The sequence below is a fragment of the Pelophylax lessonae genome (assembly GCF_965119305.1).
Source record: "Pelophylax lessonae genome assembly, chromosome: 5".
NCBI lineage: Eukaryota > Metazoa > Chordata > Amphibia > Anura > Ranidae > Pelophylax > Pelophylax lessonae.
In genome coordinates, this window is record NC_138772.1 from 111,558,718 (window position 1) to 111,578,697 (window position 19,980).

General features: G+C 43.4%; 1 protein-coding gene across 9 annotated transcripts in view; it reads left to right on the plus strand.

Moving 5' to 3' along the window:
• Nucleotides 1-19,980, plus strand: part of KMT2C (lysine methyltransferase 2C) — a 448,529-nt gene that overhangs the window by 339,596 nt on the left and 88,953 nt on the right. For 7 of the 9 annotated variants that reach the window (XM_082258361.1, XM_082258369.1, XM_082258364.1 and 4 more), the window contains 5 exons: nt 342-530; nt 3,315-5,681; nt 6,302-6,630; nt 7,899-9,583; nt 18,564-18,672. In XM_082258361.1, coding sequence (XP_082114487.1) covers nt 342-530; nt 3,315-5,681; nt 6,302-6,630; nt 7,899-9,583; nt 18,564-18,672 — 4,679 coding nt within the window. The remainder of the gene's footprint in view (nt 1-341; nt 531-3,314; nt 5,682-6,301; nt 6,631-7,898; nt 9,584-18,563; nt 18,673-19,980) is intronic. The other 2 variants (XM_082258363.1, XM_082258365.1) reach the window with 1 other exon arrangement.

The window sequence follows — 19,980 nt, forward strand, 5'->3', positions numbered from 1 at the left end:
GACAGAAAAGTAACCAAGTTTCACTGCCTAAATGCAGTTAAAAAAAGTAAGGGCACCAACTTAGCTGGGTGGTTTGATTACTAGACTGGCTACAGGGAATTATGAATTCTTTTGGCTAGTAAAAATTGGATGATGGCCTGGAACTCCTTTTTATGGTTTAGGGAAAGAGCCAAAGGTTAGGTTAGAAGCCGCTGAATTTGCAATATCTGAGCGGTTACTACTGCAAAAAGACAAAGCACTCAGGCCTTACGCAAGGTATATTTAACCTTTTTTCAACTTACAATGAACCCTTTAGATTTTATTAGCCTTGTAACCATAATGGTACTCATTTTTGTTTTAAGCAAAAAGCCAGGGATAACCGTGCAGCACTGCGAATCAACAAAGTGCAAATGTCAAATGACTCGTTAAAGCGCCAACAGCATGAGATCATCGACCAGAGTACTCGAATCGATTCCGATCCATTCAAAGATCCCTTAAGGCAGAGAGAATCTGAGCATGAACAGGAGTGGAAGTATAGACAGGTAAGACAGGTACAGGCTTTCTTTATTTTTTTGTCTGTGTATGAAACGTGTGAAAAACATTGTTTGATTGGATAATTTCTATGTACAATTTTTTAGTCACTTGTATAGTGTTTTGATTCATGTTAGAGCAGCATTCTTGGTCTCAGAATATTATTCAAAGAGCAAGAGAACCCCCCTTGGGTTGGCAACAACACCTCCAATAGTATAAAAATATAATTTTATTCAGTACAGCTGTCGGTGACCTGCAGACAAGCCTAGCCTTGGTACTATCGTGTGCCACACCTTACTCTCCAAGGTTTTGATCCACACATATACTGTGTCCCTGAAATATGTGCTAACATTGCTATGCCATTCAATGTAGCTTTTCAATAGAGTACCACATATAATTTAAAGACATAGACACAGATACCCTTACTCTACTCATCAAGGGACAACCGTTTGACCAATTTATTGGGATCCTTATTAGACCCCCAGGGAATAAAACGGTTGTTATCCACCTGTCACCTCCTTGCAGGCAATGCCACCCCACAGGCATTGTCACCAACAGCACACTCTCTCCTCTATCTGCTCTCTACAGCTTTTTACTGTATACGGCCATCTTGCCGCCTCGAACATTAATCCAGAAATCCTAATACTCTATCTACATACCCCTGAAGAAAGGTATCCCTACCTGAAACGCATTGGGTTTGAAGTATTTCCATATGCCAATTCACATTTCGTGATCTACACCGTATACTCGCTGTTATTTTGCTTTTATCAAATATTCTAGGTTTTATACCTTATACTTATCTACATGTCTGTTTTGTACTACATATTCTTTTGTGTTTTTGTATATTATGATCTATTGATCCTTTTAATGTACTGAATAAAATTATATTTTTTATACTATTGTAGGTGTGGTTGCCTACATAGTCCCAACCCAAGGGGAATTCTCTTGCTCTTTGCACCAGTTTAGGGACGACAGCAACCCACATCCCGGTTTCGAATAATTAGGGACTCTCCTACATCAGAATATTATTCATTGTACAGTGTACAGCATAAAATTGCCCTGGTATTTATTTAAAAACAGTTGTTCAGGTTAAAACCTACTGCCCAAAAAAACTGCTTGTGGAATCAGATGTTTCCTGCAGTTCACCTTTGGACCAAATAGGGTTTTAGCACAGTATGGGTGAATTTGTCTACACCTGCGGATTTCTCTTGCTTCAAAAGAAGACTTTGTTAAAGGAAATCAGCCCTAGAAGTTGTTAGAAATAAATGCATGTTGATGTCTCTGTAAGCATGCTCATACTTATATGGTACAGCGATCAAGTAAAAACGTAAAGGCTGCATCTGTAATGAACATGTACCAGTAACAACTTAAATAGTGCAAATGTATTTAAACTTCCCTTTAAACTGAGAATGTCTTGTTTTTAGGGAATCAAACAGACATTACCAGTGAGATGCAAGCAATGTAAGGTACCCACATACAATATATCTTTAGCTTTCTCCAGCTTGTTTTTTTTTTTTTTTTTTTTTCAGAAGCTCCCAAACAAGATGTATACTGCATTCAGGGCATTCTTGTAAGGCTGTCTGAGGAGCACCATGGCATAATAGAGTGCCAATGCATGCCAAATCTTTTGTTTAGCTAGTGTAAGGCCCTGGATGCAGAGTGCTCCTTTGGACCAGCACCTGGTACATTCACACTCTCTCTGTACTTTAAAGTGGTTGTAAACCTCAAACATGAAATGGGAACAAAACATATCCCTCTATAGAGTTGGTCTCAATTAAGAGCACCAAGTGTCATTTCTGTCTGCTGCTTAGTACCTCTGCTATCAGCATGAATCACTTTGGTCAGGTTTCACCAGTGCAAAAAAAAGTTGACGGGGGGGTTCACCAGCTTATTGGCAGCCTCAGCTCTGTTACTGTGAGCTGTGTGAAGGGGGATGCGTCCCTTCCCTCCCATAAGCTCTCAGAGCTCTCCTCGCTGAGCTCTGCAAAGTGTAACTTCAGCTCTCTGTCCCCTTTTTCTGAACTCTCAGACAAACTTTAAATATTTAGCACTGTGAACGGCTCTAGAGAAAAGTAGACTGCAGATAGGTACAACTTAATTTTAAAGGATTTTTTCATCTCTGTGTATCACCTGAGGCCAGTCACTTCACCGGGTATATGTGTAAGGATTTACAACCACTTTAAAGTGGTTTTCACCTTATTGTATGCAATGCATTAAGGCAGATCTGAGTCCCGCTGTCTGTGTCAATGGACGCAGCAGTGGGACTCGGGAGCGAGCCCACTCGGGTGCCCCCAGGGAAAGCGGCTTTCTGTGGGGGCACCAGATGAAGAGGAGGGGCCTGGTGTGCTGACGAGGCACCCCAGAAGAAGAGGATGGGGGCTGCTCTGTGCAAAAGGATTGCACAGAGCAGGTAAGTATAGGCATGTTTGTTATTTTTATATAAAAAAAATAAAAAGAAACCGGGTTTACAACCACTTAAACTAAATTCTCAGTACAGGAATGAGTTTAATTTTGAGAAAAAAACAAGTTGTTTCATCCTGATATTACTGCTATCATCATTACAGGTGCGTGCTTGACAGTCTATATCAGCAGGCAAACACACCTTTTTAAAACAAGCACCTGAGGCAGAAAACAAACCACTCTTGTGGAATTATTAGCAATCATCTGTTTAAACGCAACTCTAGCTGAGTCATATATATATATATATATATATATATATATATATATATATATATATATAATAACCTTTAGTAACCCTAATATGTAGAATCGCAATGTAATGATTTTTCTTTGTAATATTGCAGCAAATGCGTCAGAAAAGCAAACAGCAGGCAAAGATCGAAGCGACCCAGAAACTTGAGCAAGTAAAAAATGAGCAACAGCAGCAGCAGTTTGGGTCCCACCATCACTTGAGTCAGTCAGGAAGTGATACTCCAAACAGTGGCAATCAGAGCCCTTTAACACCTCAACAGAACAGTGGCAGTATGTCCCCGATTCAGCAGAACTTTAATAAAGATACATTTACTAAACAGACATTGCCTGGAGCACCTGCATCATTCTCAGATGATGTTTTTCTGAAACCACAAGCTCCACCTCCCACACCCACTAGAATACATTTGCAGGATCCCCTCCAGTCTTCTCAACCACATTCACCACAGATGTTTTCTCCTGGATCATCAAACTCTAGACCATCATCTCCGTTTGATCCTTATGCTAAAATGGTAGGGACACCAAGACCTCCACCTGCTGGTCAGAATTTTCACAGAAAGAACTGTGGGTCACCCATGGATATTTGTCCTCCTAGACACATACCTCCGAGTGAGTCCTCTGATGCTAGACCATCTCCCATAAGGGACTCTTGTTCATCCCCTTCCGGCACTGATCCCTCATTAAAGATAGGAGATGTTCAAAAGAACCTAGTCCCAGCTGATCCCTTTTCTAAGCCATTAGGCCTTTCACGCTTGTCTCATAACACAGATCAGATGATGGATGGTTTGCTGGGTCCAGTAAACAGTGACTCTTTTACGAAGCATTCTTCAAGATCTGAAATGTATCAAAGATCACAAATGCCACCAAAAGTGGATCCCTATTCAAGAGCTCCTCTCACCCCTACATCAGGTGTTTCACCTGGCAGCCCTGCACCTTTTAAAACTCCTTTGCGCCCACCTCAATCGCCACAAGAATCTTACAATTTACTACCTACAACACCACGACGTATTTCTACAGACCCATATGAAAGACATGTTTTGACTCCAAGACCTGCTGAAACTTTTTCACATGATCCTTATAACCAAGCACCTCATGGTAATCGTACTATGAATGAACCATTTGCGCATCCCCCTAGACTAATGCGACAGCATAGCGACCCTCAGTCAGCCTCTCTGTCACGCTCAAATGTCCAGGATCCATATGCTCAGCCTCCGGGAACCCCACGTCCAGCAAATAACCCATATTTAAAATCACCAACTGCGTCAAGACCTACAGCGGTAGACCCTTATCTTCAACAACCCCCTACTCCAAGACCACCTGTGCAAGCAATGGATCCATATAGTCAGCCTCCATCTACTCCCAGGCCAGTTATGGGAGATGTATTTGTTCAGCCATCTATGAATAAGAGACACCTTGATTCCTTTGCAGCTTCACCTGTAAGGAATAGCATGGATCCATACTCACAGCCACCAGGAACCCCAAGGCCAGCTCCTTTAGATTCATATGTGCAACCGCCTAATACGCCAAGGACTGTGCCTTTAGATCCTTATTCTCAGCCACCTGCAACCCCAAGGCCAGTTTCATCAGATATGTATGCTCAGCCACCTGCAACTCCAAGGCCGATACCCTCAGACCCATATGCCCAGCCACCTGCAACTCCAAGGCCACCCCCATCAGATCTATACTCTCAACAACCTGCAACTCCCCGACCAGCTCCTTCAGATCTGTATGGACAGCCAACAGCACCTCCAAGGCCAGCCCCCTCAGATCAGTACTCTCAGCCATCTGCAACCCCAAGACCAATGCCCTCAGATTCATATACTTTGCCACCTGGAACCCCAAGGCCAATGCCTTTAGACCCCTATTCCCAACCTCCTAGTACTCCACAGCCAGTACTTGCAGACCCTTATTCTCAGCCCCCTGGAACACCAAGACCTCTTCCTACAGACTCCTATTCTCAACCTAATCGAACTCCCAGGCATGTCCTTTCTGACCCTTATGCTCAGCCACCAAGAACTCCAATCCCTAGTGGACCTGAAAACTTTAATCATTTATCAGTGGTTCGCCCACCGTTGATATCCAATCAAGAGGCGTTTCTGCAGAATACACAAAGCAGGGGAGCCCCTTTTAGCAGAATATCAGAGGGAAACTCCCAAAATCCACGATTAACAGGCCCAGCTTCAGTAGACTTGTTTAGTCATACGTCATCTGGCCCTAACCAGGAACCTTATGATCAGCCTCCAGGGACACCTCATATACAGACAGGGGAAGGATTTGCGGATTCCCATGACATTGGTGATCAGCAAAGAACTTTTACAGAGGAAACTTTTGGTGGGTCTTCCAATATTGCAGCAAGCCCTCAAGGTCAGCAGTTTGGTAATATGCCACAATTGCCTGGCTTACCAGATGCTCAGAATTCATTAACCCTACCTATGGCAGAATCTGAAGAGAAAGCAAGACAGGTATATGCTTCTTTCTTTACTCCATTATAATTTTAACTTTATTAGATTATTTTTTTTTTATATACTTGGACGTTTTTAGGTTTAATGTGTTTTAATGTTAAGACCCACATTTTTATTAAGATGTGCTGAGGGGGCACCCCTGCGCTTGAGCCAGGCTGTATGCGTACATAGACACATCCACTGCTCTTGTCACAGGATTCGACTGACAGCAGCTGGAGGCTATGACTCCCACTGCTCTGAGACTCACGTGAAAAGAGGAAGAGAAGGAGAGTGGGGCTGCAGCTAGGCACAGCGGTGGATCGTCAGAGAACTCAAGGAGGGGATGTTGGAAGGTTTTTGACCTAAATACAGAGAATTCATTAGGGTTAAAAAATAACTTTTTTTTTTGTTAGGAACCAGTTTAAAAACGTTTTGATCATTGTACATTTATCTTGGTAGTTGTAGGGCCCCAGGCAACTCTCTTTATACATATTCCAAAAGTGATATTTTTCAGTGTCTTCTAAGTGTTAGACCACATCAGTAACAGAAAAAAAAATTTGAGCAAAGATACATTGTGTATATGTAATAAGTAATGAAAACATGGTGTTTTATTTAACATAATATTCTAACTCATATTACAGCGTCAAAAATTGAGGGAGATGATACTAAGACAGCAGCAAACCAAGAATGCTGTTCGACATGAGAAGGTATTGGATCCATTGCAGATGACTCAAGGTGCACACCCCACCCAGTGGCAGCAAGACATTCCACATAGGCAACATGAGGTGTTTAACAGACCTCCACCTCCTTATCCTGGAAATATAAGAGCCTCAGTTGGTCCTAAAGGGAACCCACGATTTTCTGCTTTCCCCAAAGAGCAGCGTACTCCGTTCCCTGGTAATGCCCAGTTTAACAGACCGCCGTTCACTGGAGATATTAACATTGCTATGAGACCACCTCCTGGTCACAGGTACACTTACATTTTGTTCTTTGCTTTAAAGATGTACGTCTGTTAACAAAACAGTAGCTTTCCTCAAAGAGGCAAGCTCTTTTAACTTCTGTTTTGAGCGTTCAGAGACTCCATATACTGTTTTTTAAATATTGTTCTAATGAAAGATAAGAAAAGGGGTGTAAGAAAATATTTACAAAACAGAAATTAGGCAATAGTAAAATAAAACGGTTTAATAAAGTGAAAAGCACTTAGAAAAGTTCACCTGATATGTGTTTTAGAGCAGTCCAATCCAATTGCTGAGTAAGTCCAATATAACGTATTAGCCACAGGCTTTCATTAATGAATTTTAGTATTTCTTCATAGTTCTGCTGGCAAACAGTAATTCCAGAGTTGCAATTATATCCAGATTTCTTGCCCCTAAAATGGGTATTTACATAATTAGCAGAATGGGAGTTGAAGTTTTATTGTACTCCTGCTAGCACCTCCTTCTTAAACTAATGCATGCATATTTCATAAAGGGTAACTGTAGAAATAAAAAAGTAAGCTGCCATTGCCTGCCGAGTAAGTTGCCTGGCTTTCATGTCAACTCTTCTTGCTTTAAAATGTTAAATTGCTCGCCTCGATCAGTTGCACAAGTATGCAGGTCTAACTTTAAATCTGACAGACCTACATATTTGTTTGAGGTAAGTGACAGCAAGGCATGTAGCCAACTCTCATTGTAAACCCCAGCTCCAGCTAAAGCACATAAATTGTGGGGGAAATATCCTAGCTGACACACAAGCAGCAATAAAGTCACACCTTTCGTTTGGGGTGTGGAATATTGTGAACCTTTGTCAGGATTGTATTGATCTATGCCCCATTTTGAGAGCGGAAAAGTCTATTTTGGTGACACAGACAGCATTTATTATCTTATAAATTTCTCAACACCATCAAATGCTGCTTTAAATTTTAACAGAAGTTACAACTATTGCTGCCACTATCCAAAATTGTATTTGAATGAAAAGTTTTGGCTGTAGTTGAGCTTTTGCTGGTCTCTAAATTGTCTGTGCACTGGGTTTTACATTTGCTTGACTTAGTACAACTGTACAGGTAGTTTGCAATCTGCTGTTCTTTATCATTAATTTTAAGCTCAATAAGGTATATTTTCTGTATCTTTCGGTAGATATGTTTCCAGTATCCACCACGTATGTGTAGCATTTTTAATAAAATATGTCATCCGAAATATACAATTTAACATTTGTATCATTATTTTAGTAAAAATGTAAATGTCTGGTTTTGTTTTACAGATTTGTCTATCCCATGTCTGGTCCTGGTTCTATCTCTGGTCGTGAGCCCTTTATGGGTCCTCCTTTACAAATGCAAGTTACTGTAATGCCTCAGCAGATGAGAAGAGACATGTCCATGGAGCTGTCCCGGTCTTTAAGCAGCACACAAATAAATATTCCCGCTGGACTCCCTCCCCAATTTCCTCCACAGGCAATGCCAGTTCAACAGCATAATATATCAGGTCAGGCATACATTGAACTTCGCCATAGGCCTCCAGATAGCAGACCACGAATTATTTTAGGTCCACCACCTAATATGATGGACCCATCGGCACAACATCAGAGACATATAAGTTATTTTCCTAAGCCAGAGTTTCAAGGTCCAAGACTTATGGAGCACGTGCGAATTCAACATCCAGGTCTGTCTAATCATGTTCAAGTTCCTCCAGGCTTAGAACACTTGATTCCTACAGAGCAACAGCCTCTTATGATGCATGGAATTGATGAAATGCAAACCAGTGAGAATTACTTACAAACACCATTGTCTGATGATAACATGGGGAAAGAAACAACAGTTCTTCCACCTGAAAATCCAGAAGCTAGTGGTTTGGAGGAAAAGTTGGATCCTGATGATCCTTCTGAAAAAGATCTTGATGTAAAAGATTTAGATGGAGTTGAAGTCAAAGATTTAGATGATGAAGATCTTGAAAACATAAACCTAGACCCAGATGATGCAAAAGGAGATGACCTTGATGGGCTGGATAATCTAGAAACAAATGATCCTCAGCTTGATGATCTCCTAAGATCAGGGAAATTCGATATAATTGCTTACACAGACCCAGAGCTTGATCTTGGGGATAAGAAAGATATGTTTAATGAGGACCTTGATCTCGGTGTACCGATTGATGATAAATTGGAACTGCAATGCAAGCCTGAAGAGGAAAAAAGTTGTGAAGAAACTGCTAAAATATCTTCTCCTGGACCTGCTTTGCCAGGGACAGCTACTGCTGTTGTCAGCGAAAAGAATCCTGTATTAGATTCACCAACAGATAAAGCATTGGATGTTAAATCAGAAGTAGCAGTAGCCTCTACTGCACCTGAGCAACCAAAAAAAGACATTGCCTCAGCACCATCAACGAACAGTGACCAGTCAGAAATAAATGATAAAGAGAATGCGCCTAAACCTGAGCATCCTAGTGACCCAGTGCTGCTGCCTGCTCCAGATGCTGTAAGTGCTTGTGGCATGCCAGAATCTGTTCCAGCGCTTACCAACTTGTTAACTAGTGAGAGTCCAGAGCTGGATAAATTAGACTCTCCGCAGACTAATTCAGTGCCAGTTATTCCAGAGAGTTTATTAACTGCTCCTAATCAAGTGATAGAGCCACCTTTAAATCAAGGTGTGGGACCAAGGCCTAACAATGGCTTTGCTCAGGAGTCCTCTTCAAACGCTGTATTTTTGCCGGATCAGCAAAGTGGCCATAATTTTGTTCCAGGAGACCCCTTAAATCAAAGTTTGCCTTGCCCCTCGGGCATGCAAACTGCTCAACAAGGGATGCTTCAACAGAGTCGAGAGAGACCACTCCTTCTGGAAGAACAGCCTCTCTTACTGCAAGACCTTCTCGATCAAGAAAGACAAGAACAGCAACAGCAGAGGCAGATGCAAGCTATGATCCGCCAGCGTTCAGAGCCTTTTTTCCCCAACATTGGTATGTAGAGATGCTGGCAGTTTGTAATTAATTTTTGTGTTTGTATAAACTAGAAGGCACTTACAACCATCCCAGGCACCAACCTTGTGATCCATTTACAGATTCTCAGGTGCCCATCAACGAGGGCACCACCAAAAGCAATCAAGAAATCCAATTTTCAAGGCTATTGCACACAAACACTATTAGACTGTGGTAGCTTCATTTAAAGATGGGTTCCCAGCTTGTTGTAGGTGGAAAATGGGTCGTATAAGGAAATTGCATAAAAGAAATGGACCTCTTCCAAATCTGTAAAAAAAAAAAAAAGCCGTGACTTGATCTCACGGGCCACAAAACATTTCCAGTGTGGTATCTGTGTAATTAATTTTCATCAAACTGGTAATGGGCTTCCACGTGACTCTTTTTGCATAATGGATTATTTGTGCCACACACTAAGTTAGAGATGGGAAGGTCTGGAAATTTTTTTAAACAAATTGGGAAAAAAACAGGCTTTTTTTTTTTGTTTTTTTTTGTTTTGTTTTTTTACTCTAAAGCAATTTTTTGTTTTTTTTATGAAAAAAATTGAAACAAAGTGGAAAGTGTGTGGGATCTGTTGTTACAATGATAAATTATATATCTATGATATGGTATCCAAACTATATAACATAAGTTATATAAGACCTTAATGGAAGAGTTCTGAGACTAAATGTAAAGTCCTAAATTATTGTATGTTCTCTCAGCTGAAGACCATCAATCCCAGAATACAGCTCTAGTAAAACTGTATTTCTCTATCGCTCATTGACAGACGTAGTCCTCGGTGATACAGCACCTTCGGGTTATGTTGCCTCCACAGGAGCAGGACTAGACAGGAAATTAAAAAGCTCTGGCCACACCCTAGGGGCAGTCCCAGAGGGTATATCCTCTCTCTCTCTGCCTCAGCAAATCAGTTATTTTCTGTCTAGTTAGGAGTAAGGACCTAGATACCTTGCTGGGATATTCGGTCCTGGCAAGATTTTTTTCTTAAAAGATTTTTTAGACAGCTTTTTTTCTCCAGTGTTCCTGTGAGATCTTCAAGCAAGAAAGCTGAACTGGGCGACGGGCTGGATGTTGAGATCCGGTGGTCACCCCAGTTCAGCCTACGAGCGCGTGCAGGCCATAGCTCCGCGCTGGGTCGGCCGCGACAAAGTCCCATTAAGGGACTGACCCCGCGAGTTAAACGTCTCGCTGAAACGCCAAAGACCATGAGTCACGGCGTCCATATCGGTCGACAGCCCTCCCGCCCCGGTGGAGAGGGGTACTGTCAGGAGTTGGTGCCCGCCTGGTTCCGGTATGGTGAGTAGTATGTTCCCCCTTTTCCCCTGACGGGTCTTGTGGTGAACGCGGGCCCCTCTCTGTATGGTAAGATAGAGTCCCCCTCTATCCTATAACATGACACAGATCCCCCTACTTTGAGTGTGATTTTATGTGCAAAAAGCCAGGAGGCTTGGTTTGGGAGCTAACAATCTAATTGTATACATGTTTAAAAGATTGTAATCAGTGGCATTCTGGGAATCTTTACTGTGATAAGAATAAGGTACCTACCAGTCAGAAGCCACGGACATGTAGACTGCCTTCCTAAATCAGATCTCCAGCTATAAGCAGGCCTCCCGAACGGCCATGCGGTCCGCCAGGGCCGGTACCGCCAACCACGCCAAATCCCCATGCAGAGAGAGTGTTGTGTGCCCTGCAGGACACCGCTATTCAGTACAGGCCGCCGCCATTTTTTTTGCTGGATCGCACGAGCCGCCATTTTGGCGTAGCCTCGTGTCTCCAGCATGGGGGCGGCCATGTTTGAGGTGATCCAAACACCTCGTGGAGCTAGGGGAGGCGCCGGAAGGCGTGCAGAGGGGCGGAGCCGCCTCCTTTTCTTCCTGGGCAGCCAGCCAAAAGACTTCCTGTTTGTCAAGACAGCGCTGTAACCTGTTGCAGTTAAACTCTGAGCATCAAGTGGTGAGCCTGGGGGTCTATCTCTCTCTCTCTCGATCGATAGGGATCCCTAGCAGGTAACACTAAGGGGCTTTTGTGGCGCTGGGGGTCTGAAAGAAAAAAAAAAAAAAAAGGTTTTTATTTTTGAATTATATTATCCAGGAAGTGACTGGAATTATCATGGACCCGGCCACACATATTCCCCCACCTGTTTCCCTCGAGGGGGCCACGGGACCCGCCGGTGCACAGAGTGTAGAGGCATTTACAGCAATTTTGGAGTCTATGGTGGCTCGGGTGGAGGCGGCCTGTCAGGGATGGGGGTCAAGGAAGCGACCCCCGCCTACCCCTATACTATCTGACACCTCTGACTCAGATTCAGAGATGGTCACTGCAGTTGCAGGTCCCTCTGCAAGGGCTGTTACCTCAGGTAAAGCTCCCTCAGACAGTGAGGAGGAAGTTTCTTCTCCCGCTATAATTCAGGAAGAAGCATTGGTGGACGCACTAGTTGTGGCAGTGCAGGAAACCTTAAAACTTGAGGTTTTACCGGCAGAGGCAACTGAAACAGAGATTCCTTTTGGTACTAACAAGCCCATCAAAACGGTGAAGGTTTTTCCTGTACCCAAGTGTTTTGGTAATAAGATTAAAGGAGAATGGGAGCATTCTAAACGTACCTTTACTATTTCCAAGCGTATTGCTAGACGCTATCCGTTTGAGGAATCCATCATTAAGAAATGGACGGTACCACCAGTGGTGGATCCACCTATTTCCAGGCTGAATAAAGCCACGGTTATCCCAGTGGAGGACACTTCGTCCTTTAAGGATCCGGTGGATCGAAAGATGGAAGCAGAGTCCCGCACCATCTTCTCTCTGATAGGGTCAGCATTTAGACCAGTAATTGTTATTGGTCTAGTTTCCCAGACACTTACGGAATGGGCGAGAATGGTACGCCAAGACCTTAGGGGAAAAGATATTCCCCAGGAGACATCTGATTTGATGGAACAGATTATACAAGGGCTACAGTTTATCTGTGACGCAGCCTTGGACACTACTCCCCTATTAGGGCATGCATCTATGTCAGCGGTCATCCTCAGACGTGTGCTGTGGTTAAAATGCTGGTCAGCTGACCTAGGTTCCAAAAAGACCTGGACAAATCTCCCCTTTCAGGGGAATCGTCTATTTGGGGCCAACCTAGATGAAATCATTAAGGATGCCACTGGGGGCAAGAGCACTTTTTTGCCACAGGCTGCTAAAGCTAAGGGACCTCGCAACAAGCGAGGACCTTTCTTTACCGCCCATAAAGGGCGCCAGGCTGGAACAAGCGGGAAAGGCAAGACTCCTCCAGGAGGGTTCAAGAAGGGCTGGTCGGACAAACAGAGGACCAACCCAGCCAAACCCGAAGCAAAGGAGTACACAGCCTGAAGGTGCGCCCCCACCCGGTTTCAGGGTGGGGGGACGTTTTCACCGGTATTCAGGACATTAGATCGAGCATCAACCACTACTACCGGTGCGATTCTTCCCTTCCAACATTTAAGTACTACAGGAAGCGGTAGTTACCGTTCCCTGAATAGATCTTTTCCTTTTCCTAAGATTAGTCCCTATGCCTCACAGGAATCGGATCTGGTTGACCAGACAGGCCAAGAAGCCTCTAGTCGGGTGACTTCGGTCCCTGAGGTTCAACCAGAAAAGATCACCCTTCCTGATAACAATCAGGTATCTGATAAATGTGTGGGAACAGAAAACGACCAGACTTTCTCGGATGGTCGGGGCCAGATACCTCTAGGGACGCCTGGTTCAGATCCAATCAGCGCCAGTGGTCCTAGAAATTCTAGGCTGGCCTCGTCAAGCCGGCCTGGCCGACTTGGACATGCTAGTCGCAGACGTTCCGTGGGAACTTCGTCTCAGGGAGTGTCTGTGGTCTCAAGGACCAATTTACCATCGTGCTTTACAGTCGCTGGTTTTAATGGCCTGGCCATTGAGACCCAAGTACTGAAGGACAGAGGTTTGTCTACTTCAGTCATTCCTACCCTTATTAAAGCAAGGAAAGCGACTTCCAGCAAGGTCTATTATCACACATGGAAGACTTATATTGCATGGTGCGAATCTTTAGGATTTCCTCCACGTACCTATTCGGTGACTCGAATATTGGCTTTTTTGCAACAAGGGGTTGAGCAGAAGCTAGCCTTGAGCACCATCAAGGGTCAAGTTTCAGCATTAGCAATCTTCTTTCAGAAACCTTTAGCTACCAAGTCCTTGGTGCGGAATTTCATCCAGGGGGTGCGGCACCTGGCTCCACCAGTCCGCGCGCCCTTACCGCCCTGGGATCTTAATTTGGTTTTGTCGGTTCTACAGAAACCTCCTTTTGAAAACATCAGGGAGATTCCCTTGCTTACTTTATCCCAGAAGGTGGCCTTCTTGGTGGCTATCACTTCTGCTCGCAGGGTGTCAGAACTGGCTGCATTATCATGCCAGTCCCCATACCTAGTGATTCATAGGGATAAGGTAGTACTTCATCCTAAGCCATCTTTTCTTCCTAAGGTGGTTTCAGATTTTCATCTGAATGAAGATATTGTACTACCTTCCTTGTGTCCTCAGCCCAAGCATCATCGGGAACATGCGTTGCATTCCTTAGATGTGGTTCGGGCAATCAGGGTATACCTGAAAGCTACGGAATCATTCCGTAAGACGGATTCACTTTTTGTGATCACGGATGGCCCCAGAAAGGGTTTGCCTGCATCTGCCGCGACCATTGCCAAATGGATTAGACAGACGGTGGTACAGGCTTATTCTATTAAGTAAGGGTCAGAGTCCTCCGTTCCCTGTTAGGGCGCACTCCACTCGAGCGCTCAGTACTTCCTGGGCCTTTCGCCATCAGGCGTCAGTGGTCCAGGTATGTAAGGCGGCCACCTGGTCGTCGGTACATACCTTTACAAAATTCTATAAAATTGATGTGACGGCATCGGCGGATGCCTCATTTGGCCGCAAGGTTTTGCAGGCCGCAATTTGAGGAGACCGGTGGTCTACCTCGAGGGTTTTTTTCTGTTTGAAAAAAAAAAAAAAAATTTTTTCTTTTTTGTTTGAGTCTCATCATTAAGGATGAGCATTGTAAACTTCTAGTTGGCACCGGTTGGGCCTTCTAGATTGGGATTTGATTTTCATTTTCCCACCCCTCATTTGTGATACTGCTCTGGGACGTCCCGAAGGTGCTGTATCACCGAGGACTACGTCTGTCAATGAGCGATAGAGAAAAATGGATTTTTGTAAAATCTTACCGTAAAATCCTTTTCTCTTAGCTCATTGACAGACGTAGTCCCCGCCCCTCTGTTTTTTGAGTTGGGTTGGGTTAAAATCTCTAAAGACTGCTTTTTGACATAACTGATTTGCTGAGGCAGAGAGAGAGAGGATATACCCTCTGGGACTGCCCCTAGGGTGTGGCCAGAGCTTTTTAATTTCCTGTCTAGTCCTGCTCCTGTGGAGGCAACATAACCCGAAGGTGCTGTATCACCGAGGACTACGTCTGTCAATGAGCTAAGAGAAAAGGATTTTACGGTAAGATTTTACAAAAATCCATTTTTCTCAGTTCAGTTCTCAAACAAGAGAAATATGCATTTCTGCCACTAGGGGGCACTGCAGGGAAAAGTAGAGAATAGAGGAGTGTAGCGCTACCCTAAAAAGTAGCTGAAATATGTGACCTTAAAACAAAATTTGGGCAGTGATCAATTAATGTGAAACCTTTACATAATTGACTTACAGTGAAAATGACTTCCAGTGATAATAAACAGTAGGCAGGGTGGCACTCAATATCTAAATTAAAGCGCACATGCAAATATGTAACCTTGAAACAAAATTAGACAGTGATCAATTAATGCGAAACCTTAACATAATTGGCATACTGTGCAAACTATGCATAAAGTGTCCAGTGCAACAGTGCAAATAAGGATGGGGGTGGGATGTGCAACAAAGGGGTGATACAACAATGAAATTGACTTTCCAAAGTTAGTAAACAGTAGGCGGGGTGTCACTTGAAGTCTAAAATAAAGTGCCACGTTTAAAAAAATATATATATACAGAATGACTGTGATTTAAAATATCATATAAAACAGTAGTCCATTGAGAAAAATATAAAATAGTCCTTAAAGGGGAGTTCCGGCCGTCAAATCGTTACTCCCAAATTATTATTTTTTTTTTACTTGTTTCAGAAGAAAATATACTCACCTTTCCTTCAACTTCCTCCCTCTGTGGCCGCGGCCCGTGCCGTCACTGCCTGTCCTGCAATGCGTCCTGGGAGCTCTTACTCATCACTCCCAGGAGGCAATGGGCAGTGACGTAGGCGGCCTGCCGCTCCTCTCATCGTGTTATTTGAAAACAGGAAATGACGCGATGATAGGCGGAGCCGAGCCGTCCCTATGGAAACCCTTACTATGCCGATCGCATAGTACTGGGCATGTGCGAGATTTCGCGCTGCATTCATCGGCCCCCTCCAGGAAGCAGGGCAGGCATTTGCATACTGCTGCTTCGGGTGACCAGGACAAAGATGGCGGCTCTCAGCAAACTTTTTATAAAGTAAGATTTTATGATTGCCAATCCATTATTAAACTAAATGTCTAAAACCGGATTAGCGGATGTATGAAGGGCGGGGGATCACTCTTTGGGAAGTATTTACAAAAAAAAAAATTATTCTGTGGCCGGAACTCCGCTTTAATATGTGCTCTCCTGTGTCCCTTCACCAGTGTGATCAACTGGCACCAAAGTGCTCTCTAGCAGCTCACCTCAAAATTTCTTGAATAAACTCATAATAGAAGTGCATCCATAAAGTGGTCATACTCCTATTCCACCACTAGATGTCCTTGATAGGTCCGTACCCAAGGTATATATGGCCAGCCCTATTAATGGTAGGTGATGTCCGTAATAATATGGATCCTCATGTGCTCATAAAAGGGGGATGGATGGAAAGGAAGCTCTCATAGTATAACAGGTCAAAATAATTTATTAACCAGACAGCATTAAAAGACTCACATTTAGGAATAAAAATATATATTTTCGACACATTGTTTACATTGCATCCCATGTGATTGGCCTTACATATAGTGACAGCGCGAGAATACTTTATTTCCCAACTGCAGAGGAAAGGTTCCAATTTAGTTTGCCTACAGTTGGGCGAACTTGACCTCCTACAGTTGGGTGATTTTTGGGTTACAGTAGAAAATGGTTTCTGTCCTCTCGGGCCTTAATTGTCAAATTAGTTTATCTTTTTTAACCTTGGTGAGACTAACATCTAGAGTTTGGAAACATTTCCACAGTGCGGTTTTTGTTGAGAATAAAGCTTTAGTTTGCAAATATTTTGAAGAAATCGTATTTTGCAATTGCTACAACGATGACAAAACACATCCTTGCCATGCCAGAGGTGTCCTAAAGACTAAAAGTTTTTATTCCAGAAACACTTTCTGCTGCTTCTGTATTTTCACAAAGTGTTTCCCCACCAGCAGCATCCTCAATTGTGGAAGTGTTGCAAACCACTGTCTCACAAAACTACACAATTCCTTCATTTATAGCTAAAATGACACCTGACAGTCAGGAGAACATTGATGTAAGAGCAATATCTGTACAATTTCTTGGAAGAGCAATATATGTTTCTGAATAAGCATAGTCAATTACTGAACATGCATATTGGCAGGAAGCTTTTACCTTATTATTATTAGGCAAAGGAGGTGGTAACCTGTTCTTGTATAGGTGAAATGTTCTTAACATATACAGTCCGTGTTGTTCCATTTGTAATAAAAAATAAAATTTAAAAAGCAAGTTTATTTACTAAATAAGCTGTACTTTCAAGCATTATACTTTTGTATGCACGGCATTTCGCATTCCCAGAGTGTCAAAATGACTGTCAATATTTAAAATTCCACACTTACTGGCAAGAACCTGCAGTTGCCACTGACTCTTATGCAAGCATGATATTGTGAAGTTAGAGGTTGTAAATCCCCCCCCCCCCCAAAAAATGAAAAAATAAAAAAACCCTGTAAGACAAAGGCATAAGGAGCGAATATGCATCGCATACTAACTCATTATGAAATACCTTGGATCGAAGCCCCCCCGCAGTGTCGTCTGCTCACCAGGGACACGGCTGACATGTTTGGCCATCCTGCTTCCTGGTTCTCGTCCTCTGGCCATCTGGTTGACCGGAGGTGCGATGACATCACTAATATAAAAGGTGTAGTAGCGCCAAACACTGTAACTAGATATTAAACAATGTAGAGTGTCCACAATAAGTCCCAACAGTCCAAGAGAGATGAGAAGTAGTGGAGACCAATTCCCAATATCAGAGCCGTGCGGATGAAAAGAAGCCAACACCCAAGCGTGGAAATATGCCAACTGCTTACCAGATATTAGATGGATATGGGCGATGCAATAAACTCAAATTGGGCCATCAATGACAGACAGTGCCAACGGTATAACTCATCGATTCCCAGTGTCTCAACAGATCATGGTTAAGGGCAATGAAGGCTCAAATCGTACCACCAGACAGAGTAATGATCTCAGCAATATTCAATTCACTTCTCCCTGGCCTGGCTGTCGGACGGTACGCTGTTACTCTTGCCTTTGGCGTACATGCTTGCAGAAAGCTCCGATTGTCACACACCTGTCAACCGATCACAGCCTCCCCGGGAACAACCCCGTCACTCCCCTGCATGCGCGCAGGGGCCGCCATTCGCGGCACAGGGCTCTGAAGGAACGGCAAGGATGGCCGTTCCTTCAGAGCGTATGCGCAGATTAAGTCATCGGCTGCATGAAATGTAAATATCTCCTAAACGGGGTAAGTTTAGGAGATATTTACAGTACCTATAGGTAAGCCTTATTAAAGGCTTACCTTTATAGGTACAAGTTATAAGAGAGGGTTTACAACATCTTTAATTTTTACTGCTTATTTGTGTTTAAATGCTTATGCACTAAATTATCATGTATGTATTACATTCATTGTATTGAACAGTTATATATAATAAATTGTATGTACTGTATACTGACATCTTTTTTATGGTAATTTCAGATTTTGATGCAATCACTGATCCTATAATGAAAGCGAAAATGGTGGCTCTGAAAGGAATCAACAAAGTAATGGTGAATACCATGGGGATGTCACCAATGGTGATGAACAGGTAAGATCACGTGGCTATTGTATATGCTAGAATAGAGATAAGACACAAGTGATTCATCAGTTTGCATTGTTAATATTGACATACAAATCATAGCTTTAAATTAGAAATGTTTCCTTTTTAACTACTTTTTAATTTTTTTTTTTTCAACACACATTAAAATGCATTTTTTTCCTAGAAATCACTTTAAACCCCCAAACAATAACACTGCTCAAAAAATTAAAGGAACACCTTTCACACAGGGTATAGAATCAAGTCAACTCCTGGGATATTGATTTGGTCAGTTAAGTAGCAGAGGGGGTTGTTAATCATTTTTAGCTGCTTTGGTGTTAATGAAATAAACAAAAAGTGCACTAGATGGGCAACAATGGGACGACCTCCAAAACAGGAATGGTTTTACAGGTGGAGGCCACTGACATTTTCTTTCCCTAATCTTCTGACTGTGTTTCACTAGTTTTGCATTTGGCTAGGGTCAGGGTCACTACTGGTAACATGAGTTGATACCTGGACCCCATAGAGGTTGCATAGGCAGTCCAACTCCTCCAGGATGGCACATCAATACGTGCCATTGCCAGAAGGTTTGCTGTGTCCCCCAGCACAGTCTCAAGAGCATTAAGAAGATTCCAGGAGACAGGCAGTTACCCTAGGAGAGCTGGATAGGGCTGTAGAAGGTCCTTAAAGGAGTTGTAAAGGCAAAAGTTTTTTTTATCCTAATGCATTAAGATGAAAAGCCTTCTGTGTGTAGCAGCCTCCTTAGCACCCCCTAATACCTGTACCCCAGCGATGTCCACGAGTCCCTCTGCAATCTGGGACTCTCTCTCCTGATTGGCTGGGACACAGCCGTGGCGCCATTGGCTATCGCGGCTGTCAATCAAAGTCAGTTAGCTAATCAGGAAAGAGAGGGGCGGAGCTGAACGGCAGCTCTGTGTCTGAATGGTGCCCCCATAGCAAGCTGCTTGGTGTTGGGGCACTTGATAGGAGGGAGGGGCCAGGAGAAGCAATGAGGGACCTGAGACGAGGAGGATCCAGGCTGTCCTGTGCAAAACCAACTGCACAGAGGAGGTAAGTAGGAAATGTTTGTTATTTTGTTTTAAAAAGAAAACAAGACTTTGCAATCACTTTAAGTCCCGGTTCACACTGAGGCGACCTAGGCCGTAGGTCGCCTCCCATAGGGAAGCTGCGGACCCGTTCTAATAGGAGCAACACAAGTCGCTCCGACTTAGAAAAAGGGTCCGGAGCTTCTTTGGGGCGACCAGGAGGCGACCGCCATAGACTTCAATGTTATGAAGTCCGTGACGGCCGCTCCGAGGT